This window comes from Colletes latitarsis, chromosome 11, assembly GCF_051014445.1.
Source record: "Colletes latitarsis isolate SP2378_abdomen chromosome 11, iyColLati1, whole genome shotgun sequence".
Lineage (NCBI taxonomy): Eukaryota > Metazoa > Arthropoda > Insecta > Hymenoptera > Colletidae > Colletes > Colletes latitarsis.
Window position 1 is genome coordinate 17,167,568 of NC_135144.1, and position 26,213 is coordinate 17,193,780.

The 26,213-nt window shown below is 39.7% G+C and overlaps 3 protein-coding genes and 1 long non-coding RNA gene across 8 annotated transcripts in view; 2 read left to right on the forward strand and 2 right to left on the reverse strand.

Moving 5' to 3' along the window:
- Window positions 1-1,029: 1,029 nt before the first annotated feature.
- LOC143348165 (uncharacterized) lies at window positions 1,030-16,837 on the reverse strand. Of its 2 annotated transcripts, XR_013080722.1 has the most exons (3): window positions 16,258-16,837; window positions 1,392-1,562; window positions 1,030-1,234 (listed from the first exon to the last, which is right to left on the reverse strand). It is a non-coding gene; the product is annotated as an uncharacterized LOC143348165 (long non-coding RNA). The 2 variants fall into 2 exon arrangements; XR_013080721.1 differs by lacking the exon at window positions 16,258-16,837 and having other exon boundaries at window positions 1,392-1,923.
- LOC143348163 (uncharacterized) lies at window positions 4,313-13,465 on the forward strand. Its single transcript, XM_076778081.1, has 6 exons — window positions 4,313-4,521; window positions 4,601-4,840; window positions 9,164-9,250; window positions 12,326-12,457; window positions 12,548-12,699; window positions 12,907-13,465. The coding sequence occupies exons 1-6, from the start codon at window positions 4,324-4,326 to the stop codon at window positions 13,031-13,033; spliced, it is 936 nt and encodes a 311-aa protein (XP_076634196.1). The 5' UTR covers window positions 4,313-4,323; the 3' UTR covers window positions 13,034-13,465.
- A 362-nt stretch (window positions 16,838-17,199) lies between the features above and the next one.
- LOC143348341 (uncharacterized) lies at window positions 17,200-18,052 on the forward strand. Its single transcript, XM_076778430.1, has 3 exons — window positions 17,200-17,375; window positions 17,511-17,598; window positions 17,858-18,052. The coding sequence occupies exons 1-3, from the start codon at window positions 17,200-17,202 to the stop codon at window positions 18,050-18,052; spliced, it is 459 nt and encodes a 152-aa protein (XP_076634545.1).
- LOC143348161 (uncharacterized) overlaps window positions 18,025-26,213 on the reverse strand; it is a 45,287-nt gene continuing 37,098 nt past the window's right edge. For 2 of the 4 annotated variants that reach the window (XM_076778074.1, XM_076778070.1), the window contains one exon: window positions 18,025-20,622. In XM_076778074.1, the coding sequence (XP_076634189.1) occupies window positions 20,454-20,622 (169 nt within the window). In that variant the 3' untranslated portion in view covers window positions 18,025-20,453. Of the gene's footprint in view, window positions 26,188-26,213 lie in introns of all 4 variants that reach the window. The other 2 variants (XM_076778071.1, XM_076778072.1) reach the window with 2 other exon arrangements.

The following is a 26,213-nucleotide window of genomic DNA, read 5'->3' on the forward strand; positions in this document are numbered from 1 at the left end:
CAAGCCTCGACGATCATGAATATTTATTTACGTTCATCGAACCTAGATTTAACGCGTACTCGAGATTAGATTAACTACGGCGCGAAGGGAGACCAAATTTCTATCCTTAATTAAGATAATTGCAGAGATGGATAAATTTCTTATTTTAATAAAAATGTCTAATGACGAATGAAAGTTTATCTTTATAACTGTTCGATGGTATAGATTTTGATTGTATAAATCATTATACGATTACTCTAATAAAATTTTGTCCGTCTCTGGAAAACTACTGGATGATTTTGATTCTTCCTTCGTTTCGAGTTGGTTATCACGACTCTATTTTATCGCACGCAACATTTTGCTTCGTATAACCGTGTATTATACGATCGTTAATAGGTTCATCAGCACCTACGTCCCTTATTTTAAAACCAGGAGCTCTTTGGAAGGTTAAACCAAGTTTATATTTTCTCGCACATTTAAAACGCAAAGTAGTTGTCGCAACTATGTGATTGTAAATAATTATATGCGATTGTAAATAAATGTAAATGTCTTAAATGACCTCACGGAAATGGCACTCTTTCGAATACATACCTAACCTAATTTTTTCTGCAGCGTTGGAACGGCAAACGGAACAGCGACAGGAAAATTAGAAAAAGAATAGGAAAAGTGAACGTGTTCTTCGTAGTTCTAGATTCATCGGAGTCTTAATTTACTCTGCGATATTATATCCATACGTAACTTCGTAAAAGTCGGTTTCGAATGTTTAAAAAACATCATTCCATTAACATTTTACAGTCTATCGACAATCAAAAAGTAAACACACTTTAAGTCGTACTTCGCTATAGTATTCTGGGGCTAACGACTATTAATAAAGAGAAACGTTAAATGTACACGTAGTACTAATGATTGAATATAGCTATTATAAAATATATCGAAAGTTTCTACGTTTGAGTATATGTACTTCTAAGTTTGCAACTATGTATGTATATAATATATTAACGTTTACAGCTGTTATTCTGAATGCTATAAGAACGACAGAATAATACGATGTTCATTTTCATTAAATAAATTTTTTAATTGTTAATAAAACATTCTACAAAATGTCATTGTTAAAATTGCTGGGGCAGCTGCAAGCTTCCTTCCCAAGATTCGATCACTCGACAAGCATCGTGTTAAGTACGCTTCAAGGACGCTCATGGGCGTTCGTAGCACAAGAATGGCCGCCAATAAACGTTCACGATACCCACAGAGTTAACTAGAAAAGAAAAGGAAAAGCTTCAGAATTCTTGCTTTCCGTTCGTTCACCGACTGCGTTACGCGCGAGAGAATTCGGTCGACATAAAAGATGCTTGGAACGTCGTGACCGAAGAATCTCGACGAAAAGCATTCGAAAAGTAGATCTTCGTGCCCACCGCGTCGAACAGCGATAGGCGATTGGTCCGTTCCATTGAAAATAGTGCCAAAGGTGTCTGGTGATTGGCTGCTCGGCCTAATCCCCTCCCCGCGTGACCGCGCAGGCTATATAGCAGGGCCCGCAAGGAATTTCATCTTCAGAATCGAGAGTCAGTGTCAAGGAAGTCTACCTGGAAGTAACGAAGTGAATAGTACCGTTCGCCTGGTATCGATCAACGTGATTCTTGGATCGCAGGAAGCTAGAGAATAGTCTTCGATAGTCACGTTCCGGGCATCTTCGTGGACGTAAGTAGAATAACGACCTTGACTTCATTTTTCAATGATCGTGATCTCAGTAGTTTGAATCGTGCGTGGAACAATTGCGGTAGTCCATTTCAGATTAATGGTTTCGATACAATTTTTATCAAGTTGGACAAGACGGAACACATAAAAAGAAATCGAACAAGTCCTTTTCCATTTTGCAATCCGAGGCGTTGTTTTCGAGATACGAACAGTTAAAGTTATTGCGCGCGAGAACGTCACGGGCACGTGTTTCTCGTGTGTGATTGCGCGTATGTGGTGCCGCACGATCAGCTGACCGGGACCAAAATGGCGACTACCGAAAATTCCATCAGTAAAATTGCTTGTATGTTGAAAATGAAGCGTCAGATTGCAAAATGGCAAAGGACTTTTCGATTTATTTTCGCTTGTTCCATCGTTTTGAAACAGATTGCAAAGTAAAGATATTTGCAAATTGTGTGACGGGTTCTTTTTGAAAGAAGGTATTGAAATGTACATGTCCCAATAATAAACAAATAAAACGCATATGTATATATACATATGTACTATAGCTAACTATTATAGTTATGTGCATTGAGGGGAAAAACGATTAACAAGGGCATTTGAGAGTAGCGTTCACAAAGACTGGTGTCGTGGAACGTGCCCGGAACAGGTAGAAAATACACCTTCCGCAGATGTCAGGGTACAGTTAGAAATCGTTGCTGATTTTTCCGAGCGCGACGTGTACCGTTTTCGAAAGGCGTGGCGCTCTTCGTGCGAGACATTTAGTTGATTTATTTGCTCTCGCGATGTTCAAATGGGATCCTTCCGTTTCAACGGGAACATCGCGTGCCCCTTGCGCGCAACTGGGAACAGGCGCGTCGAACAAATCGACACACCCGCCATTTACATACGTAAACGTTATTTTCTCGAGCAGACTAGAACCACAAAATGTTTTGCTACACGGTCTTCTTAGAAAAATTTGTAGCCACGGGGCAGATTCTTCGTCTTAAAATTCGATAATTGTGAATATGGACTTGTATCTATTTATAAACTATTGTTTAGTGAACTGTCGAAAGCTTATGCTTACGATGTATACGTGCAATATCTAATTTCGACCAACAGTGAAATGACCTTCTCCAGAAAGATCCGATTACCGAATCTGAATTCCATATAGGGACAGTCTCTCCGGCTGCCCAAGTTGACGCGACGCTCTCGCGTCGGTGAAAGAATTTCCACGATTTCTTCTCGACGGATCGTCTCTTTCTCTTTTTGTTTATTTTTTTTCTTCGGTTGCTCTGCCGGTGCAGTCGACGAGGACGGCTACAGTAGGTCGCGACCGCGTTTACAGGTAACGGTACCTGTCGGGTTCAACAAACCGGTAGCTCCGATCAAGAAGTGGGCTAGCTGGCGCTGCCAGGGTGACCTTAACCGTTCTGACACACTTTCCTGCCGCTCGACGTCGTTCCTCCCATTCAAGCGACGGCGTTCAGCATTATTTGTTCCGTGTACGCGCGATTGTTTAGTTTTTCCCTGCTCCTTCTGGCCCGACGATCAGGGACAGCTCGTAATCGAGGGTCAAGGTCAGCGGATTCGGTTGTTTCTTCTTCCTGGATTAGGTACATTGAGTGCTAGATCAATCTGCATATGGGTATTTGTGTTTTTATGATCACTGGTAATCGACAATTCGAAGTTACAACGTATTGCAATATTGTTTACAATGAACTAAGCATAATACGTACTTGTAAAATTGTAGACAATGCTACTTTAATTAGGAATATGAAATAGAGAATGAACTTTCTCTGGGATTGTCCTTTGTGGAGGTTTCTATTATCAGAATGATAGAGATTAAGTTTTAAGAAACACATTAAAAATTTTAATCTATTTCAAAACGTTTCGATTTCAGTTTCAGTCTTATCCAGCGTAACTGGATAAAAGGAAATATGTATAATGAGAAAAATTGCACAATATAAAAGAATAAAGGTAAATTGAATATTAAACTATTCTAAGAATATTACTAAAAAGATATTAATGTAAGTAATCGTAACGTTTTGAATTTAATTTTTCGTATCTTCGTGTGGAATTATTCAAACGAACACTCTGTATATCGACGATGTATGAAACCATCCGAGCTACTTATCGACGATGAATCGCGTCAATCGTGTGACACATTCGTGCCAGCACAGATTTTCTCCCGGATCAGTTCTTCCGAGTCCTGAATCTGTGCTCTCGCATCTTCCATAAATTCGGTCGTTCACTCTTGTTTTCTCTTCTGAGTCATCGTTGTCGTCATGCATAGAGAGTCACGTTCGGACATATTAGTTAAATGCTTTCATATTTATATTTCAGACACACGATTAACGCTTAATCTACGAACGGTGTTTTCCAAATTCTTGGAAGACTCCTACTAAAAAACAAAATACACAATAAGGAGTACAACTGAACCAATAACCACAAGTTACGTATAAATTATTATTTATTGTTAAGAATACTAAAGAACATGAAAAATCGTATCAAATTTTTGATGTGGCCATTATTTTTGGCCTTTGAAAAATTGTTCGTCTTTAGGTGAAACGATCGAACGCTTGGGTGCACTGCCAATTTAAAAATTGTTTCCTTCTTTCTTTAATTTTTTTGATTTTATAGCACAGTGTTCGTGACTTTTGTTACAGAATGCAGTACAATCAGTGGGTGTCGCTGTGCTTGGTGGTGCTTGTTCTGGGACAAGCATCCACCTTGCCTCAGCATCCGCAGTATCAGCAGCAGGTTCAACAGCAGGTCAGAGAGGACAGAAAATTCGCCGAGAAACCGAACGCCATGAAGAAAGTGGCCCTCGACGATTTGGACGACATCAGCACCAATCAGATTCAGGTGATAACCGGGCGTCCTCGAAATTCGAAATCTTCCGATGCATTAGCGAAATTTCACGTTAGAAATTCTGCTTTATCAGGAAGGCAGCAGCAGCGGGTTCTCCTGGTCGAACTTGTTGAGCATGGTGATGCAAATGTTGCTGGGGCAAACTGGTGGCATCGCTGGTCCGAGCAAGAACGACATAGACGACGGAGCACCGGCCAGCCCTTGGGCGAATTTGCTCTCGGTTGGCCTCAGGTTGCTCACTGCTCTGCTGGGTGGTCCTCAACAGCCTGCTGACGGTATAGACAAGGTCGACAATCAGAGCAGTACGATGCAGGTAGGTCCAAGTACTCTTTGGACGTTTGCTTCACGGTTCCCCCGATGCTCACGGTCATTTCTGCTTTAACGCGACGAAGGAAACCCGTCAACGATATCGCGTACACGTTCAGCTGCCGGACACTGGAACCACGGGAAAATCGATAAACGGGAATTTTCGGTTTCCACGGTAATACTGAATGAACCGGCGTATTCGATGGATTGTTCGAAAAGAAATATTATCGTGTGTCGATGTAAACAAATATCGAAATCGAATGGTGCATACAGGGTGTTCGGCCAACCCTGGGAAAAATTTTAATGGGGGATTCTAGAGGCCAAAATAAGACGAAAATGAAGAATACCAATTTGTTGATGGAGGCTTCATTAAAAAGTTATTAACAATTAAATTCAACAATTTCAAATCGTTCTCGAAAAATTATTTTCGGGTGAGGGGGTCAATCGCAATCATTTTTGGTGAATACACCTGCCTTCGAAATCCTATCCACTTTCGAGAAAAAAATTCGAGTAGGTGGACAAATTTTTCGACAAAATTAAAAAATTTCAAATCGTTCTGGAAAAATTATATTTGGATGTGGGGGTCAGTTCGGATCATTTTTGGTCATTACACATACCTACGAAATCCTACGCACTTTCTAGAAAAAAATTCAAGAAGGTGTGACATTTTTCGACGAAATTAAAATATTTCAAATCGTTCAGAAAAAAATATTGTTAGCTGTGGGGGTCAATTACAATCATTTTTGGTCATTACACATACCCCCGAAATCCTACGCACTTTCGAGAAAAAAATTCCTTATTGAAAATCTAATTAGGTGCCTTTTTCGACGAAAAAAAAGGATTTCTAATCGTTCTGGAAAAATTATTTTCGGTTGCGGGAGTCAATTACAATAACTTTTGGTGAATAGACATACCCCCGAAATCCTATCCACTTTCGAGAAAAAAATTCGAGTAGGTATGACATTTTTCGACGAAATTAAAATATTTCAAATCGTTCAGAAAAAAATATTGTTAGCTGTGGGGGTCAATTACAATCATTTTTGGTCATTACACATATCCCCGAAATCCTACGCACTTTCGAGAAAAAAATTCCTTACTGAAAATCTAATTAGGTGCCTTTTTCGTCGAAAAAAAGGATTTCTAATCGTTCTGGAAAAATTATTTTCGGTTGCGGGGCTCAATTACAATCATTTTTGGTGAATACACCTACCTCCAAAATCCTACCCACTTTCTAGAAAAAAATTCAAGAAGGTGTGACATTTTTCGACGAAATTAAAATATTTCAAATCGTTCAGAAAAAAATATTGTTAGCTGTGGGGGTCAATTACAATCATTTTTGGTCATTACACATACCCCCGAAATCCTACGCACTTTCGAGAAAAAAATTCCTTATTGAAAATCTAATTAGGTGCCTTTTTCGACGAAAAAAAAGGATTTCTAATCGTTCTGGAAAAATTATTTTCGGTTGCGGGAGTCAATTACAATAACTTTTGGTGAATAGACATACCCCCGAAATCCTATCCACTTTCGAGAAAAAAATTCGAGTAGGTATGACATTTTTCGACGAAATTAAAATATTTCAAATCGTTCAGAAAAAAATATTGTTAGCTGTGGGGGTCAATTACAATCATTTTTGGTCATTACACATACCCCCGAAATCCTACGCACTTTCGAGAAAAAAATTCCTTATTGAAAATCTAATTAGGTGCCTTTTTCGACGAAAAAAAAGGATTTCTAATCGTTCTGGAAAAATTATTTTCGGTTGCGGGAGTCAATTACAATAACTTTTGGTGAATAGACATACCCCCGAAATCCTATCCACTTTCGAGAAAAAAATTCGAGTAGGTATGACATTTTTCGACGAAATTAAAATATTTCAAATCGTTCAGAAAAAAATATTGTTAGCTGTGGGGGTCAATTACAATCATTTTTGGTCATTACACATACCTCCGAAATCCTGCGCATTTTCAAGAAAAAAATTCAGTACTGGTGAAACTTTAAACGTTAATAACTTTTTAACGAAGCCTCCATCAACAAATTGATATTCTTGATTTTCGTCTTATTTTGGCCTCTAGAATCCTCTATTAAAATTTTTCATCAAATGCTTGCTCTCTACACATATTCCGAGTTTCGAATATTACCTAAATTTCTAAACTTTCCGAACAAGCCAATATTTCGCGGCGTTGTTTTCCGAGTGATATTGAAGTTATTAAAATTTAATGAAATTTCAAGGCTGTGAAAGCCATGGAGAAAATTTTGTTTTCACGCGCTGTCATAGTCGATGACTTTAAAAATCAGGCTAGTTATAAAAGAAAAAAAGAATTTCCTGCACTTTCTTGATACGCGAATAAAGATGTGGTAAAAGTTGAATTTCCTTGGCCTCGGGCTTCACTTTATTTGAAATTTTAAACACCGCCCGGAGAACTTCGGGACGAGAATATCCCCTTAATCGGATCCAGAAAGTAATCGTGTTCGAAATGGTTCCGCGCGGGAAGAGCAAAGTTTCCGAGAGAGACTTTCATCGCGACGGGATTCAGGTCGCGTAACGAAAGCACAAGCTGAATTGACCGTTACGCCCGATGTGGGTCAACCGCATCGCTGACGCGAATTATTTCATGGTAACCACTCGTGGAAATCGCTCGAAGGACGACGCTTCTTCTGGTGTGAAATCTTGATCGCAGGTTAACATCCTTTCGAGCGTCCGATTTCGATGAAACGTTACGTTTTCCCATCGTAGCAGTGATGGAACCGATCCAACGGTTCTTTTCGGTTATCTCATGCTATAAATAGCATGGCGATCTTGTCGAACGTAGAAAAGGACAGAAATAACAACACAGTACGTTTTTTCTGGACGACATCCGAGCCCGGATCAGGTTACACCGCACCAAACGATTCCCAACCGTTTTGTTAACCCCTTCCCATTCTTTAACGAATCTGACTCGTGACAAAGATTTTAGCCCAAATATAAGTATCACGAGGCAGACTCGCGATTGAGTTTTCGTTCCTATCCTCTGTTACAAAGCAGTTTAGCATCAGTCCGGTCTGTTTACCGCCCGTTGACGCCTGCGTTTGGGCTCGGATTTGGTCGAGCTAAATGGTATAGTCCGGGCCACAATATAGCGAGGTCGTAAACTCGAGTGAGTGTCAAAGTTTACACGTTTCAACTCCCGAAACAAGTGAATTGACAGAAATACAAGTAGCTAAGGACCTTAAACCATAGTCAGGGCCGTACGAAAAAATATTTGATCTAGTGTCGCCATTTTTAAAAAGCCATTTTTAGAGGTATCGTAACAGGTAAAGGTCTTACTCGAGTCTTTAATATCTTAATTTACCTGCTTATAATATATTCATCTAGAAAATGAAAAAAAGGTAGTGCAGTTACGGACACAGAAAAACATTCAGAAAGGCACCCTCAAGCAAGATGTTTTTTACTATGATGTTTACGACCTCGCTATATTTTGGCCCGGACTATACGCGAAAGGGTTAAATCCTATAACTACCAGATTATGCCTCGAGTCCCATCACTGCCTTCGAGTTTACCGTGGGATCGTTCGATTTCTTCGCCCTGTAAATTGTTTAGATTAAACACGGCACGCTGTACAATAAGTAGCTAACTAGAATTAGTAGCGCACCTCTAATGCAGTAGATTGTACGTCGCTGAGCATGAAACAGCCTCAAAGAATTCTTTCCTTCGAAGAGATCACTTTTTTCTTTATTATCCCGTAGAATGTCGCTTCTGTACGTGCTGCGAAATAATAATCGACGCTTTCCTGTTTCCACGTATTATTTAGAGTCGATGACGTTAAAGAAACCACAACGGTGTACAAATCGGGTTTCGATGCGCGCAGTTGCGTATGCTAACGAGGCCCGTTACCCACCTACCCCCCCTTCCAGCAATTAGAACGATCATTATTTTCGTACGGGGTATGGCGGAGGCATCGTTAACGATCTTTACGTTTTCTAAACGATTTAATTTGTCCTCGAACCAGCGTTAAGGTGGGCCCTCGCTAGAACCAAACTGTGCTTAGCCTCAGCTTTTGCAACGCGCATATTAGAAGCGTATGACTTTCTCCGTAAACAATGCATTGAAATTATCTTGGCATTACTAACGGATGGATCGACAAGATCTTTCCAGTGAAATCTGTTCCGAAAACGTTTTAGTAGGTATAAGCGTCTGTTTGCAGAATCGCGCGGTCCGCCATTGTATATTACCGTGCAATTATTATTACTATCGACGCCCGTCGTGTTTGGGGTTCAAGTTGGACGCGACTCCTTGTAAATAATCATCAAAATTTCAACTCAGAGCACATGGCTGGTGTCGGTTGTTTAGGATATTTTGGCTGCGATGCTGGGCGCGTTTCTAGGACGAGACAGAGACCCTAATCAGATTTATTCCATGGCTAAAAACGCTTCCGAGGTTAGTAAAGAAACATCTTAACTGTTCGACGCGTCCGACGTTTCGCCAAGCGAGTCGATTTTAATCGTCGTTTCATTAGGATTCGTAGGGCCTGATCACCACCAATGTTCAAAGAATATATCGAGGTACATGGTCGAGTTACCATAATAATCCGTTTCGAGACTGAATTTTTTCCCCGGCCATGCTGAACGAGCCTCCCAGGTTTGTCGCGAGATTGTTCACGGTCAACTAAGCGTGGCGCGGGCGGAGCGTGTCCTTTACCGCGAATACTCGAGTTTCAAACAATGTTACAATCCCCGATGTTTCGTAAAAAAGTTTTTACGAGTTACTCTTCCACAACCCAGCGTGACTCTCAAGTCACATACTCATTATCTACATTTGTTAAGACTGATTTAATCCTGCCATCACAGGCGAGACATACGAGTAGATCTAACACCTGATGGACAAAATTAAAAAATTTCAAATTGTTCTGGAAAAATTATTTTCGGTTGCAAGGGTCAATTACAACCATTTTTGGTAATTAGACATACCCTTGAAATCCTACCCACTTTCGAGAAAAAAATTCGAATAGGTAGTGAAATTTTTTGACAGAATTAAAAAATTTCAAATCGTTCTGGAAAAATTGTTTTTAGTTGCAGGGGTCAATTACAACCATTTTTGGTCATTAGACATACCCCACAAATCCTACTCAGTTTCAAGAAAAAAATTCGAATAGGTAGTGAAATTTTTCGACAGAATTAAAAAATTTCAAATCGGTCTGGAAAAATTAGTTTCAGTTGTGGGGGTCAGTTATAACCATTTTTGGTCATTAGTCATACCCTCGAAATCCTACCCACTTTCGAGAAAAAAATTCGAATAGGTAGTGAAATTTTTCGAAGAAATTAAAAAATTACAAATCGTTCTGGACAAATTATTTTCGGTTGCAGGGGTCAATTACAATAATTTTTGGTGAATAGACATACTCCCGAAATCCCACGCGTTTTTGAGAAAAAAATTTTTTACCGAAAATCTAATGTGAGGCCAGAAATGCTTCCCTGAAATTTCATGCGAATCTTTAAAACGTCATAACTCCTGAACGGATTAGACGATTTTAATTTTCAAAAACGCAAACGACGCGTATTTAGATGAATAATATGTAGAAATTGTAAAAATATTCGGAAAGTTGATCCTTGACCCCGTAAATTAAGAAAAACCCAATAAAAATGGTCCAATTTTTAAACAGCCATAACTCCTACAATTGTGAATATATTTCAATGAAACTTTTTTCTCAAGTAGAGCTCATGGGTACCTACAAAAAAGTATTAAACAACTTTTCTGTAGGGTGTCAAACAAAAATACCAAGAATGAAAAAGGAATTTTTAAGAAAAATCGACAGGTACGTGCCTGAATTTTTCGGCGAAAAAAAAAATTTCAAATCGTTCTGGAAAAATTAGTTTCAGTTGTGGGGATCAATTACAACCATTTTTGGTCACTAGACATACCCTCGAAATCCTACCCACTTTCGAGAAAAAAATTCGAATAGGTAGTGAAATTTTTCGACAGAATTTAAAAATTTCAAATCGTTCAGGAAAAATTGTTTTTAGTTGTAGGGGTCAATTACAACCATTTTTGGTCACTAGACATACCCTCGAAATCCTACCCACTTTCAAGAAAAAAATTCGAATATGTAGTGAAATTTTTCGACGAAATTAAAAAATTACAAATCGTTTTGAAAAAATTATTTTCGGTTGCAGGGGTCAATTACAATTATTTTTCGTGAATAGACATAACCCCGAAATCCTACCCACTTTCGAGAAAAAAATTCTTAACCGAGAATCAAATCTGAGGCTAGAAATGCTTCCCTGAAATTTCATGCGAATCTTTAAAATGTCATAACTTCTGAACGGATTGGACAATTTTAATGTTTAAAAAAGCAAACTACGCGTATTTTGGTGGAAAATATGTACAAATCGCAAAAATATTCGAAAAGTTGGTTCTTGACCCCGCAAAATGAAAAAAACCCCATAAAAATGGTCCAATTTTCAAACAACCATAACTCCTACAATTGTGAATATATTTCAATGAAACTTTTTTCTCAAGTAGAGCTCATGGGTACCTACAAAAAAGTATTAGACAACTTTTCTGTAGGGTGTCAAACAAAAATACCAAGAATGAAAAAGGAATTTTTAAGAAAAATCGACAGGGTGCCTAAATTTTTCGACGAAAAAAAAAATTTTTAATTAATTCTAAAAAAATTATTTTCGGTTCCGGGGGTCAATTGCAAGCATTTTTGGTCAACAAACATACCCCCGAAATCCTACTCAGTTTCGAGAAAAAAATTCGAATAGGTAGTGAAATTTTTCGACGAAATTAAAAAATTTCAAATCGTTTTAAAAAAATTATTTTCAGTTGCAGGGGTCAATTACAATCATTTTTCGTGAATAGACATACTCCCGAAATCCTACGCGTTTTCGAGAAAAAAAATCTTTACCGAAAATATAACGTGTGGCCAGAAATGGCCCCCAAAATTGGGCCCCAGAAAAATGAGCCAAGAAAATACATTGGATACAAGGTCTACTCGTATACCTCGTCTGTGCTATCATCAATATATACCAATCATATAGTTAGTTAACAATTGATCCTCGTATTGAGAATGGGATCTCGTTTGTAGGCAACTTGGCGAAGCGTCGAGTGTCGAGGTGAAATTCTTATGCTTTCCTTCTGTAGAATGCTTCTATTCTGTCTGTTTTGCACTTACTATTCGTCGCGAGTATCCTTCGATCCTTACAATAAAATTGTAAGGTGATCGATTCAGTTGTAATTGTAAAAAGTGTTCAAGAATCGAAGAGTGGAAGTAGTAAAACTTGGATAAATGCTCGAAAATCGGCAACCCAGGCCCGATTCTAATTATAGAAGCAGCACGAGTCGGCCGTCGAACGTAGAAAAGGATGGCGTGTGAAAGAGAAGCAGATATGAGAGTCGAGACGGGAAAAAGATATCGCTTCTCGGCTCTCGAGCTTCGTGGTGTCTGGCATTTATCCAACTTCTACTGTATTTATTCCGGATGTGTCCAATAATCCGATTCTTTTTAAACAGTTCATTAACATAGTGGTGAATCTTTTGGATGCGCTGAAAACATCGTTCTCCCATCGTTCGTTGGCCGCCAGATCCATGGGAAAACGAGACACAATCTCCGAGGCTGCCGTCACTACGCTCACCATGCTGAAGGTAGACTTTCGTTGTCATCGAAAGATAATCAGGATCTTTCGTTTATCGCTGATAATTTTCACGTAACGTTCGATGGGACTTTTTATCCAGGGTTACGTGAGGTCGTTGAAATCTTTCAATAACGTTGGACGCGCCGAGGACGAAGGTCAACGAGGTTGCGCTGAGCGAGCCCTTTGCGAGGCGAGCGCCGAGTGTGTCGCCAAAGCTCAAGGCACGTCGTCCGTTTTCTGTCAATTTGGATCGTAAGTATTTGCGACTGCTATAAGTTCCATTTAAGTAAATTTAGGGGTGCAAGGACAGTCTGGGCTCGCACATTGGCATAGTGGTATATTAATGTACGATTAATTTTTCGTTATTCACCCCCTCCCGACACCCAACCGTTCCGCTTAGCGTCTCGAGCTCAACGAAACCTGATCCAGCGGAGAAAAAAAAGTTCTTGCTTCTTGCAGCTACGCGACCAGCTATCTGCTCCAGAGGCAGAGCGGCGTAGGCTTCGACGCACTCTACGACGCGAGTCGACGCGGTCGCAGCGGAGAGGACTGCAGGACCGTTTTCATGAATTGCAACGCCGTATGAGGGAGCCACGTTTTAATTCGAGTACGATTCAGGCGTCGCAGGATCTGAACAACTCTGGGATTCGATAGCTCAGTTACTTCAAACATCTCCAAACATTATCTTTCCCCTTCTGTTTAAACAAATCGAGTCGCCCGGGTTGTTCGCGTCCTGCAGCTTGGATCGCGTCTCAGAACGGCGACGTAGCTTTAGACATAGACGTGGAACATGCGTATTAGACGTGTCGGTAACTAGACTTCACCGGGAATCTTGGTAATACTTTTCTTGACAGCTCTCGAATCGACGGACTCGGTCGTCTTCCAGAAACGCAATCGGAATTGGAACCTGATTTCTATGTTAATCGATTAATTTCGTCCGACGACGACCTGAACGTTTGCCGGAATTCTCGGTGCCTTTTTGGGGAGCGTCGGGATTCCCCGCGGTTCGTCCATGAAAACGGAGCTTGCAAGAGAGGGGAGAAAAGTCCAAGAACAAATGTCACACGCAAGGCCTGACGAACCGTGAACCGTTCGGACAGGTCTCGACGACGATCACGATATTTATTTATATTTATTGAATTATACTTAAACGTAGAGTTAGCGTGTACCCGAGACTCGATCGGCTACGTTGTGAAGGGAACGCTCGCTTTAGCGAGACATGGTGATTGTTTATGAACGCGTAGCATTTTAATTGTGGACGATATAACGTCGTTGGACGTTTGCAAATATTTTTATTGAAATTCGAGTTTTCTATACGACCGCGAAATTTCTAAAATGGACTTAAACACGATTGAACGAGTCTTCCCGAATTCTTCGACTCGCGTTTTACCAACGCGAGCGACAAACGTATCGCGACATTCAGAATCGTTCGTTTAACACTAGATTTACGGATATTGATTAAACATATTTTTATTGTAACCCATTACATTGACAGATTTAATTAAAACATATATTCGCGTCATTATATCAAATAATCTTCACGAGTTCTGTAAATCTAGTGTAAATTCTTAGTTGCATTGCGGTCGCGAGATACAAATTGTTCATTAAGGGAGGAAGGCAAGCTTAGTACTGTTGGAATTTCGAGGTTCGTTAATGTCGATTTGCTCTGAGCGTAGATCGTCGAATCTTCTTCAGACTCCTCCATAGTCGAGGGTTATGGTACTGGAAGAGATTCGACGAGACTCGTCCTTGAAAAACCCTCCCTAATATTCGTACAAGTTAACGTCTCAGGATATTGTTGTTCGTTCTGTTACCCGTTTGAAATTATCTACTGTATATAGGTATTATACACTGTATACACACACGACAACGGGTGGAGTTTCTTCGCAAAAGACAGGTTATATTTAGCTCATTTAGCGTATCATCTACAAATAAGTTATTTACACGCGGTACGATTGTATTTTAAATCAAGCTAATAAACGGTCCTCGTTACGACGTTCTCCTGTTCCTTTCAGGCCCTAAAATACTTCATACTTACAAACACGCGATAAGCATGATTATATCAATTGCATGATAACTATTGGGTTGAAATAGCATATATGTACAGGATGTTCGGCCACCCCTGGGAAAAATTTTAATAGAGGATTCTAGAGGCCAAAATAACACGAAAATCAAGAATATCAACTTGTTGATGGAGGCTTCGTTAAAAAGTTATTAACAATTACATTCAAAAATTTCAAATCGTTCAGGAAAAATTATATTCAGTTACAGGGGTCAATTACAATCATTTTTGGTCATTAGACATACCCTCGATATCCTACCCACTTTCGAGAAAAAAATTCGAATAAGTAGTGAAATTTTTCGACGAAATTAAAAAATTTCAAATCGTTGTGGAAAAATTATTTTCAGTTGCAAGGGTCAATTACAATCATTTTTGGTCATTAGACATAACCCCGAAATCCTACCCACTTTCGAGAAAAAAATTCGAATAGGTAGTGAAATTTTTCGACGAAATTAAAAAATTACAAATCGTTTTAAAAAAATTATTTTCAGTTGCAGGGGTCAATTACAATTATTTTTCGTGAATAGACATAACTCCGAAATCCTACCCACTTTCGAGAAAAAAATTCTTAACCGAAAATCAAATGTGAAGCTAGAAATGCTTCCCTGAAATTTCATGCGAACCTAAACGGATTGGACGATTTTAATTTTCAAAAACGCAACCGACGTGTATTTAGATGAAGAATATGTAGAAATTGTAAAAATATTCGAAAAGTTGATCCTTGACCCCGTAAACTGAGAAAAACCCAATAAAAATGGTTCAATTTTCAAACAGCCATAACTCCTACAATTGTGATTATATTTCAATGAAACTTTTCTCTGAAGTAGAGCTCATGGGTACCTACAAAAAAGTATTAGACAACTTTTCTATAGGACGTCAAACAAAATTACTAAAAATGAAAAAGGAATTTTTAAGAAAAATCGACAGGGTGCCTAAATTTTTCGACGAAAAAAAAAATTTTTAATTAATTCTAAAAAAATTATTTTCGGTTCCGGGGGTCAATTGCAAGCATTTTTGGTCAACAAACATACCCCCGAAATCCTACTCAGTTTCGAGAAAAAAATTCGAATAGGTAGTGAAATTGTTCGACGAAATTAAAAAATTACAAATCGTTTTAAAAAAATTGTTTTCAGTTGCAGGGGTCAATTACAATTATTTTTCGTAAGTAGACATAACTCCGAAATCCTACCCACTTTCGAGAAAAAAATTCTTAACCGAGAATCAAATGTGAGGCTAGAAATGTTTCCCTGAAATTTCATGCGAATCTTTAAAATGTCATAACTCCGGAACGGATTGGACGATTTTAATGTTTAAAAAAGCAAACTACGCGTATTTTGGTGGAGAATATGTACAAATCGCAAAAATATTCGAAAAGTTGGTTCTTAACCCCGCAAAATGAGAAAAACCCAATAAAAATGGTTCAATTTTCAAACAGCCATAACTCCTACAATTGCGAATATATTTCAATGAAACTTTTCTCTGAAGTAGAGCTCATGGGTACCTACAAAAAAGTATTAGACAACTTTTCTGTAGGGCGTCAAACAAAAATACTAAAAATGAAAAACTAATTTTTAAGAACAATCGACAAGGGGGGGCCAAACACCCTGTATACACATGTATTACTTATTTAAAAAAAAACTATCCTATTTGATGAAACACACAGAAAATAAACATCGACAAGGTAATAATTATTTCAAACACGTTGCTTTATATTATTTGCATTACACGGGAATTTACTGTACATTTACCTTGGTTCCTTTGCGTTGGTATCGTTAGGTAGTCCGCTTTGAGCAATTAAAGGACGATTAAGTAACTTGTCACAACTTGTCACAGAGCGTCGACGAGCTAAAGTACAATGGAAAATTGCTCTTGGTGGCGACAACGGGGACACCGTGTATTTAATCGGTGCAAGTAGCGAAAAGATGGCCGATGTGTCGTCGAGAAACACGAAGGGATCCACATGGCGTGACAGAAAGTAGACGGAACTGATTTTATTCTGGACGGAAACAGTCCAGCGTGGCGCGTCGTCGTGACTGTTCGTGGAACAGTTGCAAAACACAGGTGTTCTTTCCTCCATCGCGTGTTCGTCAGCGATTCAAGGTGATTTGTGAAACTTGACGCTTCTCTCGCGGCTATCGCTGCATTCCACTCGTCCATACCACCAAAGCCAGCTTCAGGGTGAAGCAACCAGACACCGACTTAAGGAGGTATATGTACAAAAAAGTGTTGGAAATTATTTTGATTAGGTCTACTTAGGTGTGTGTGTGTGTGAGGATGAACCGCTTCTAGAACGTGCTCAGAAACCATGCGTGAAGGATTGACGTTAAAATAAGAGTGTCTAATATATAAGTTTTTCTTTGTTCTATGTATATATATATTAAAATATATATTCATGCAATTTCATACAGCTAAAAGTGCTGCGTTATTTAGAAAAAGCCCAACAAAAAGAAACAAGGACTTTGGATACGCAGCCAATCCAAGCGTTCGCGAAGTAGATGGGTCGATTCTAATTATAGAAACAGCCCAAGTCGATCGGACATTTACACTTTAGATCAGTTTGAGCATATATCCAACGTTTACTCTAGCGTTCTTCACGAAAATAACGCGCAATACCCAGTTGCAATTGAAGCATCAATCGATAGAATATATTTCGTTGGACAGATTTCACAGTATCTCATGATTTGTTTTAGATGACGTTTAAGAATCTGATGAATTTTGGAAACCTCGCGAAAGATTCCTACCGACCTCCCATCGATAGATACCACAGCGGATACCATCACAGTGGCCCTGGTGGTTATCACCACAGTGGTTCCGGTGGTTATCACCACAGCGGCTCCGGCGGTTACCATCACGGTTCACACCACGGGTAAATATTTGGTCCAATTAAACAATTTATGAACGAATCTACGAACGAAACGAAAACGGAAATCGAACCAACAACGAATCTACAATTTTTATTCGTTGCTCGCGAATAAAATTAGCCCAATTCTTGCTGTTACAGGAGTCCCAAGAGCAAGGGTGGTGGAAGCGGGGCAGCTCTCAGCGCGTTGACTTTGCTCGCCTTTCTATTCCTCATAAACGTCATGCAGGTAATTATTTCCGTTTAAATCGCGTTTAAGCATGTGACGTGGCTCCTTTCTTGCCAAGTGTGATGCAAACACCGTCCTTTTCGTCCCCGAAGCAAGTTAGGGGAGAATCTACTTTCCGTTAATTAGTCACGCCTGAAATGAAACGCACGGTTCGTGACAAACTCGAACGCATAGTGAACTGGTTAAATAGGAACAGCTGCAAACTGATAGAAAGATATTTCCTTTGTCGGTTTTTTCTCCGATTGCTTTCTGTCTTCAGCAATCTCTGCAGGACAATAATTCGACGACAACGATGATGACGACCGCGGTGATGTTGCGGGACAGCGATCAACCGGTGGTCTTAGACACGAGGGAGGAGGAGGGCAAGAAGGGGGACGAGACAAAGCACGATGGTTCTTACAGGATACCAGCAAAATCCAAGATCCAAAGGCTTAACAATCAGTATATTAAATAAAACCAATCGGTACATGATGATTGATACACGATAGTAGTCGAAAAAGGGGTAGTGAAATCAACTCGGATCGTTCGGATTGGAAGCTTCTTCGCATCTCGTTAACGATCCTATCCCGAGGGATCGCCGGGCTTTACATTGTATTAAGACATAATATTTATTGAATCATTCAGTAACAATTCCTTAAACGGATGTGCTTCGAAATATCGTATATATAGCATACGTTGTTCTCTTAGTACACTCTCCTTTCGCTTCGTCTTATATACAGAGTCCTCGGCCATCCCTGGGAAAAATTTTAATGGGGGATTCTAGAGGCGAAAATAAGTCGAAAATCAAGAATATCAATTTGTTGATGGAGGCTTCGTTAAAAAGTTATTAACAATTAAATACAAAAATTTCAAATCGTTCTGGAAAAATTATTTTCGGTTGCGGAGGTCAATTACAATCATTTTTGGTCATTAGACATATTCTAGAAATCCTACCCACTTTCGAGAAAAAAATTCGAAAAGGTATGAAATCTTAGACGGAAAAAGAAATTTTCAAATCGATTTCGAAAAATTATTTTCGGTTGAGGGGGTAAATTACAATCATTTTTGGTCATTAGACATACCCCCCAAATCCTACCCACATTCGAGAAAAAAATTCGAATAGATATTGAAATTTTTAGACGAAATTAAAAAATTCCAAATCATACTAAAAAAATTATATTCAGTTACATGGGTCAATTACAATCATTTTTGGTCATTAGACATACCCTAGAAATCCTACCCACTTTCGAGAAAAAAATTCGAATAGATATTGAAATTTTTAGACGAAATTAAAAAATTCCAAATCATACTAAAAAAATTATATTCAGTTACATGGGTCAATTACAATCATTTTTGGTCATTAGACATACCCTAGAAATCCTATCCACTTTCGAGAAAAAAATTCGAATAGATAGTGAAATTTTTCGACGAAATTAAAATATTTCAAATCGTTCTGAAAAAAATATTGTTAGCTGTGGAGGTCAAATACAATCATTTTTAGTCATTACACATACCTCCGAAATCCTACCCAGTTTCGAGAAAAAAATTCGAAAAGGTGTGAAATTTTAAACGTTAATAACTTTTTAACGAAGCCTCAATCAACAAATTGGTATTCTTGATTTTCGTCTTATTTTGGCCTCTAGAATTCCCCATTAAAATTTTTCCCAGGAGTGGCCGAACACCCTGTATATTTATTTATTTTGTTTTCTTTTTTTTTTTAATGTAATTATATAATAGCCGTATAATTTCTTTGAGAATAAACATATATATATATATATATATATATATATACAGCGAAAAATCTTGATCTCTTCGTTTTTTGTTTGTTTTGTTTGTTCTACGTTGAACCCGTCATGCACACGGACGAGCGCGCGGAGATCAAACGTTATTTCCGGTGATCGACGCGGAAACTCAGTCGAAAGATTATTTATAAGAATAGACTCTATAGGAATAATTAATGCTGTTTCTCAGAAAATAACAGGCTTAGAGCCGTCCACGACGAAGCTTCTCGCTTTTCTACGAACTTCATTTTCGCGGTGTTTTTTTTTTTTAATTATGCTTTACGTTTTTCGTTTTTTTTTTTCTTTTTTTTCTTTTCGAGGACGATTCTCCCCTTTTATTCGTCCTCTCGTACCCAAAAAAAAAAACGGCAGACAACGCACAACGAGAATAACTATCAGGCCCGTCGGAAAGTTCTGTCCGCTCAACTTATACGACACCAGTCATAATCCAAAATGGTTGCTAAGATCAGAAATGATCTATTAATCTCTACAATATTTCACCAATCTCATTTCACTCTGTCCGTCACTCATAGCAATTGCTTTCTGTTCGAAGTTCCTATCTAAATAGTTAGTGTAAAAAAAGATCCTTAAAGGTTAAGTTTAATCACTGAGAAAAAAAAATAGTATCCAAAATAAGCTAGTTTCTTTCTTTTTTATTAATATTTCCAGACATACAACGATTTTACCAACACAAAATTGAGCGTGCAGTGTGGGAATCCCCTAAAAATTCACACTATGTGCATTTATTTTCCGATTTTTGATTTTCATTTATTATTTCGCGTCAGGTTTAACAACCTGATTGTCCGGTGGAAGGGAACATTTTCTAATTCCAGGTATCGACGTTTTTAACAGCCATGATGAATCCTGTTCAGTTATCCGGGTATACTGTACCATTCTTCCACGAGAAGGGGGCACAGCGTGTTTACATCCCCACTCCCGTTGCAGTCTGCTGACTCACGATTGGTCGAAAGCAGCGACGAAGATCGGTGACAGCCAATCAGCGGACTGCAGCAAGAGTGGGGTGTAAACATGCGGTTCCTTCTCGCGGAAGCACGGTACTTAATCGCTAAAATTACTCTTGTACACTATAATACTCTATCCGGTTAAAACTCCAGACATCACAGTGCGAACAGAACTTTCCGGTAAAGCTAATACATTCGGGATACTACAAACGGACCGCTTCCCTCTGTTTTGGTTCTTCCTTTCATCTTTTCTCCGATCTTTCTCTCCGTGACCTCGAATCGTCGATTTTACGTCGCTGTTTCTGCAACACGTAACAATAAACAATTGCAATTCGCCGCGGATCGGAACGACGCGCGGAACTTCCGATTTATTTACGAGGATTCGATCGGTATCGAGTCGATAACCATAGTACAGAAGAAAGTGAATGATTTAAATCCGACTACCTCGCCGTAATATTGTAAACGATAAATGAAGAACGATCGGTAACGTTTAATCGCAGTTCTCGACTCGCGAACGAGTCCTCGTGGCTCGTTACAACTTTCCTCGCAGCAAGAGAGCGTTCTAGAATCTACAGGAACACGATTATGAAATGATTGAGCCACTCGTCAAAACACAAACATTTTTATTCTCTTTCCATTTCACTCCCTCCCTCTCATACCACTTCTCACAGCGTTTTCGCGATATGCACTCTCCAATTTTATTTTTATTTACACAACGTTAGAAACACTTAAATATCCTTTAGACTTCTCTTAGCAATCGAGTGTTCTTAAAAATAATCATGAACACTAGAGGGGGCTGGGATGGGGCGGTTGCTGGGAGATATTTTGACAAAGTAGAGGGATTTCCGTCCGAGGAATGCTTTAGCCTCTTTCTCTTTCTTTAATAGTACGGGGAAGCGAGATTTTGCTTTTGTAAATTCAACTATTACGTCAAGGAATTTTAAACGTACCAACACCAACGATTCGTAGACATTTGACAAAAATGGGGGGTCGTGTCAAGACTCGAAGTACGGCTTAAAAAATTTGCTTCTTTTCTCCCGTAGAATAAGAATCGGTAAATAACCTTGGAACCTCTCGACGAATGCGAAATAAATAGGACAGTTGTGCTTCCCCCTTGAAACTAAAAAAGGTTCGTATTTAATACTTTTTCGAAAAGTATATTGCTCTTGAGATGTTTGAGTTCATCCAAATTTCTCTTGTATTAATCTACGGGTCTCTTTGTCCAAGGATGGAACTGATATGGAGAGGTGGAAGCAGAACAATGACTCAATTCCTAAATGCGTATTAGAGATACCGCAAAGAACCCGTATGCACACCGTCGAAAAATCGAACTCTTTTTCATCAAAAGATTGTCGCGTTTGGTGCAACAGGACTAAATAATTCCATTTTGAACACAGAATATAGTTATACATACAGCTGGTGCTGTCACGGAAACTACAACGTCGAGGAAACGCAACGTTCTTGAGCAGAAATTACTACGGCGCGTGCGCGGCGTCGCGAACGACGATCCACTTTGCCGTGAATCACGTTCGATTCGCCCCCTAGCGACTCCAACGTCGATCCCTTTTAAGGAAATTACATTTCCCGAGTTCCGATGAAACTAATCCGATATCTACTTACTCACGATAATCTCGTTAATCCGTGTTTATTGGTAAACTCAATTAGCGCGAATGGAGGTTGAGGTCAGTCGTCGATCAATGACAAAGGATATACGGAATCGTTCACTGCACGCGATAAAGATTGCTCTTGCCATTAAGCAGACCATTACTTATCCACGTGGAGCACGTTCTTAGCAACTATAATTGCTGGGAAGTGCATCCAGCATCGTCGTTCAATTACTCTAAACCAGGCATGCCCAACAGTTCACATAGAGAAGTGACGGTCAATTTTAGTACAGTAATTTTAAGGTTAACTTTCACTGAAATCTGCACAGTTCACTTTCCACGATTCATCCCCTCTCCCTCTCCCCAGTTCCACTCATTGTCAGTGTCTGAAGCTCTACGAAACCTGATCTAGCCGAGAACAAGAATCAGTGAAACAATTCACCTCACTTCCACCTGTTACAACCATTATCTTTCTTTGTCAAGCAATTGGCTGCTCGATACTGACTTTTCAATATGGAAACAAAAAAATTCATTCGCAAGTTGAGATGTTCAAGGAAATAAGTTTAAGTAAAACCCATGGATTTAAGGTTACAAAAATAAGTACCAAGAATTTAGGTTACTTAATTTTGGTCTGACAGTCAACGTGTTAAAAAAAACAACTGTCTACCATTAATTTACCGGGGAACGCGTGTGTCCGTCGTTGCGACGCGTACCCTTCGATAGTCAACGGTATACTGATTTTACGCGCATCTTCTTTGCGCAACACGTACTTCAGAAGGGAACCGGTGCTCTTGCATTTGCAGCAGTATGGTTCGGTTTGTTGCATCAGGAATACCGTTTAACTGATTTTACTGTTTTGCTCGCTGTATCATTATCCGCGTAACTTATATCTCTCGTATGTAGGTTAGGTCTGATATCGTATAATCAGTATTGTGTCTATGTTTATATTTGCCCTTAGAAGAATGCTCCTATCACCTCCGTAGCTCTGTCGTAGTCTACAAAAGTCAATGAGTTTAGGAGTGTCCCGAGCTTAGCACTACATTTTCAGAAACAGTTTTTTAATCCATAGATACAAATTCATACAAGTTCAACACGATTTTCAATTCATACAAATTTACAATTCTAAAATATTCTACAATGAAAATATCTAGGAATAATTAGGAGGTATATGCCGATGTTCTATTTGATATTTACAATGATACCGACGATTTATATGGGCGAATAACATTAAATAAGTAACGATGATCAAAGTATCTAGCGATAGTGTTTGAATATATATAAAATGCTCGATTTAAAAATTTCGTACCCGACAGTTTGGAAGTTTTAATTACAATTAGCTCTCAAAAGCTTTTGTTTCATTGCGTTACGTGTATACGAGATTTCTCTTTCTATAGTGCATAAATTCACGAATGCGTTAGGGCACTATGAATGCGTACGCTGTGTGCCTTTGTAGCATACCTCGCTACGAGATCGTTGTTCGCGAGGGCGTGGTTTCGTGACTGTCAAAAATTATCTGCCCGGATATACTGCGGGCAACGCGTTAGGCATGCCTGTTCTAAACTGTGCGAACCGATCGTCGTGGCTCGCTAGTACATACTGCTAAATTAAGATTCCTAACGATCGCCGAGCATTGGATAACTTTACGATTACTTTTACTACCTTGTACTTTCTTCGATTCGACTTCCACAAAGCGGAATCTTTCTCTTCAAGGGGAGAGGGGTTGAAGGAGAAGAAAGAGGAAACGTTTTGGTAACGAGTCGAAAAGCAAGTTCCTTCGCTTCGCGTTGTACTTTCTTCGCGACTCCCGAGGGTCTGCCACCGTATCACCAAAGTAGAAACAAAATGTCGACGATTTGGGAGCGTCGGGCCAACCGAGGTTCACCTTAACGTTGAAACAGAATTCGAATACTGTACAGTATCCCGTCATTCAACGACGTGTAAAATAACAATGATTTTGGTGATTCGTGGTCGTTTGATTCTTTCTTGTACGCCTAAGCTCACTAACTAACCGATATCTCCGCGTTTCGTTTCTCGTCGCCCTTTATCGTTCGCCGGACGGCGGCTTGTATCCAAGAGGAACCGCGACGGTCCTCGTGAGAGAATTGAGAACGATGATAAACAGTTAGGAAAAAATGTGAATTCCATGGATATGAAAAATGCACCGCAGGGTGCCCGTGTATACACCTCTCCACGCACATACGCACACACAATACTCTTACGTAATACTGATAGAACGATCTATCGATAACGCGCGCATCATACGCGACCAACGAAACGCACAAATAACTATTTTCGCGTTCTTCGTCCTATATACTTTCCGTTCGTTTCCTACCCCGTCGTGTCAATGATAATTCAACGAACACGAAAGAACACCCGGACCGAAATACATGCAGCATTTTCCCTTTCTGTTTTCGTTCTGTTTCGCAACTGGGCATTAAAAATTTCAGTCTGGCCAGCCGCTGGAACAGCCGAGCGATCGCGTGGGCATCGACAATAATCGCTCGGTTTCAACGATTCGATAAATCTCTTTTTTTCTTCGCGTTTATATTCCTCTAAACCTCAGCGGAAACACTTACAGACCTATGTCTATCTACATGATATGAAGCGTCGATCGATGATATCGGACACAAGTCACCGTCCGCGATCCGATGTCCGCGCAATTCGCAAGGTTTACGCTCTCTATCGTAAGGAAGCATTTTGGTCAACGTGCGCATACCGACAGGCATGCTTCTGTTCGTTATAGATAACGCGAGACTCTAAATAACGAGGAATCGAACGAGGATTCTCGTAGGAAGGTACGTTCTTAGACTAAAATCTCGCGAGAATGGCAACATTCGACTATTACAAGGTATGTATATACAAGTGTTTCGATAGACGACTAGCGAAGAGGTAGCGGAGCGCCCGTGCCGTTCGCGTTTTTCGAAGATCGGACTGCGATACTTCTTTTGCCTGGGATCGATCGATTATTCGTTGCGTTGGTGTCAACTGTCGAATCGCCGTGATCTCAGAAAAAGCACGAACGACTGCTTGCCATCGCTGCTAACGACGAGAAAAGTCGAGAAAAACTTGCGACGCTCGAGACACTCGCGTTCCAATATGGCGCGTGTCACGGTGACCAATATGGCGCACGACGTTCGTAACGCGTTCGACGCGAATTATTTTGTACCGTGCGAACTGAACAACAAACAACTCCGTTGTCGCGAATCCTCGAATGTCGGTATACATGTGCTACCGCCTACGTTATTTTTCATTTATTTTTATTCGACGATCTTGTTATACCGTAACGGAATACGAATTCTTGAAAGTGTATATTCCGAAGGAGAGAGAGAGAAAGAGAGAGAAAAAATATAAACATTTGCTACGCCACGGTAAAACGACGTGGTACGGCGACTACTGCTTGACAAATCTAACCCTTAAAGTATGCGATCGAGTTTTGCGTTGTCACCAGTGACGGATCTACGTCTCTGAATAGCCCATCTAAACACATTTGCAAATGCTATAACGAGTATTTATTTATCAACGACATATATTTATTATATTAATAATTATTATTTATAAACGTTGAAAAAATCAATGGAAAAGAGGTTCACGCCGAATATCATGTACCGAAACGATAAAATAATATACGTACGCGTTAGCGGTAGAAACAAATTTCGAAAATTAACATTTCACGGTAAGACACTAGGAAAATTAGTAGAAAAATTAATACTTATTCCTATACGCTTCATAGATTTGAAAGAGGACTAAGATTCAGTGAAGGAGTCCCTAATAATTTTTTGTATTTATTACCAAGTCTCGGGAAGAGTGGTAATGAAAAAATGACGACATCGTTTGAAGATCGAACATCGCAAGTATCACGGTAGACCCGTCACTGATAGTACTGCGTGCTCCCTAAAACCATCGACGCCGAATACTGCTTTGGGGAAAGAAGACACAGAACAGAAAGAAACGAGACTGGAATTTGTTTGTTGTCCAGCAACACCGAACGCCGCTAGCAGGACCAACGAGAATTCGACCGAGTGAGTTCGAACGAGAAGGAGAATCTGGTAAGGAGAATAAGGCGAGGAGGCGTGCCGTGAAACTATTATTGGTGCTGGATCTCGTCGTTCTCGTCCTGCGATACGATGCTGGACCTGTTCGACCTGACGTCGAGGTCCATGCCGAACGGTTTCGACGATGAGTCTGCGAGAAGGGTTTGCGTGCCCTCCTCGATGCTCAGGCTACACTCCAGCGAGCTGTCACTGAAAGTACAGAAACAGACTTCTACTCAACACTAGCGTCTTCGACGG

Excerpts from the sequence above, each read along its gene's own strand:
- LOC143348163 (XM_076778081.1), top strand. The coding sequence starts at position 4,324 with ATGCAGTACAATCAGTGGGTGTCGCTGTGCTTGGTGGTGCTTGTTCTG. Across the intron at positions 4,522-4,600 it reads TCAGCACCAATCAGATTCAG|GAAGGCAGCAGCAGCGGGTT; the intron begins GTGATAACCGGG and ends CTGCTTTATCAG. Across the intron at positions 12,458-12,547 it reads CTACGCTCACCATGCTGAAG|GGTTACGTGAGGTCGTTGAA; the intron begins GTAGACTTTCGT and ends CTTTTTATCCAG.
- LOC143348341 (XM_076778430.1), top strand. The coding sequence starts at position 17,200 with ATGACGTTTAAGAATCTGATGAATTTTGGAAACCTCGCGAAAGATTCC. Across the intron at positions 17,376-17,510 it reads CATCACGGTTCACACCACGG|GAGTCCCAAGAGCAAGGGTG; the intron begins GTAAATATTTGG and ends TTGCTGTTACAG. Across the intron at positions 17,599-17,857 it reads TCCTCATAAACGTCATGCAG|CAATCTCTGCAGGACAATAA; the intron begins GTAATTATTTCC and ends TTCTGTCTTCAG.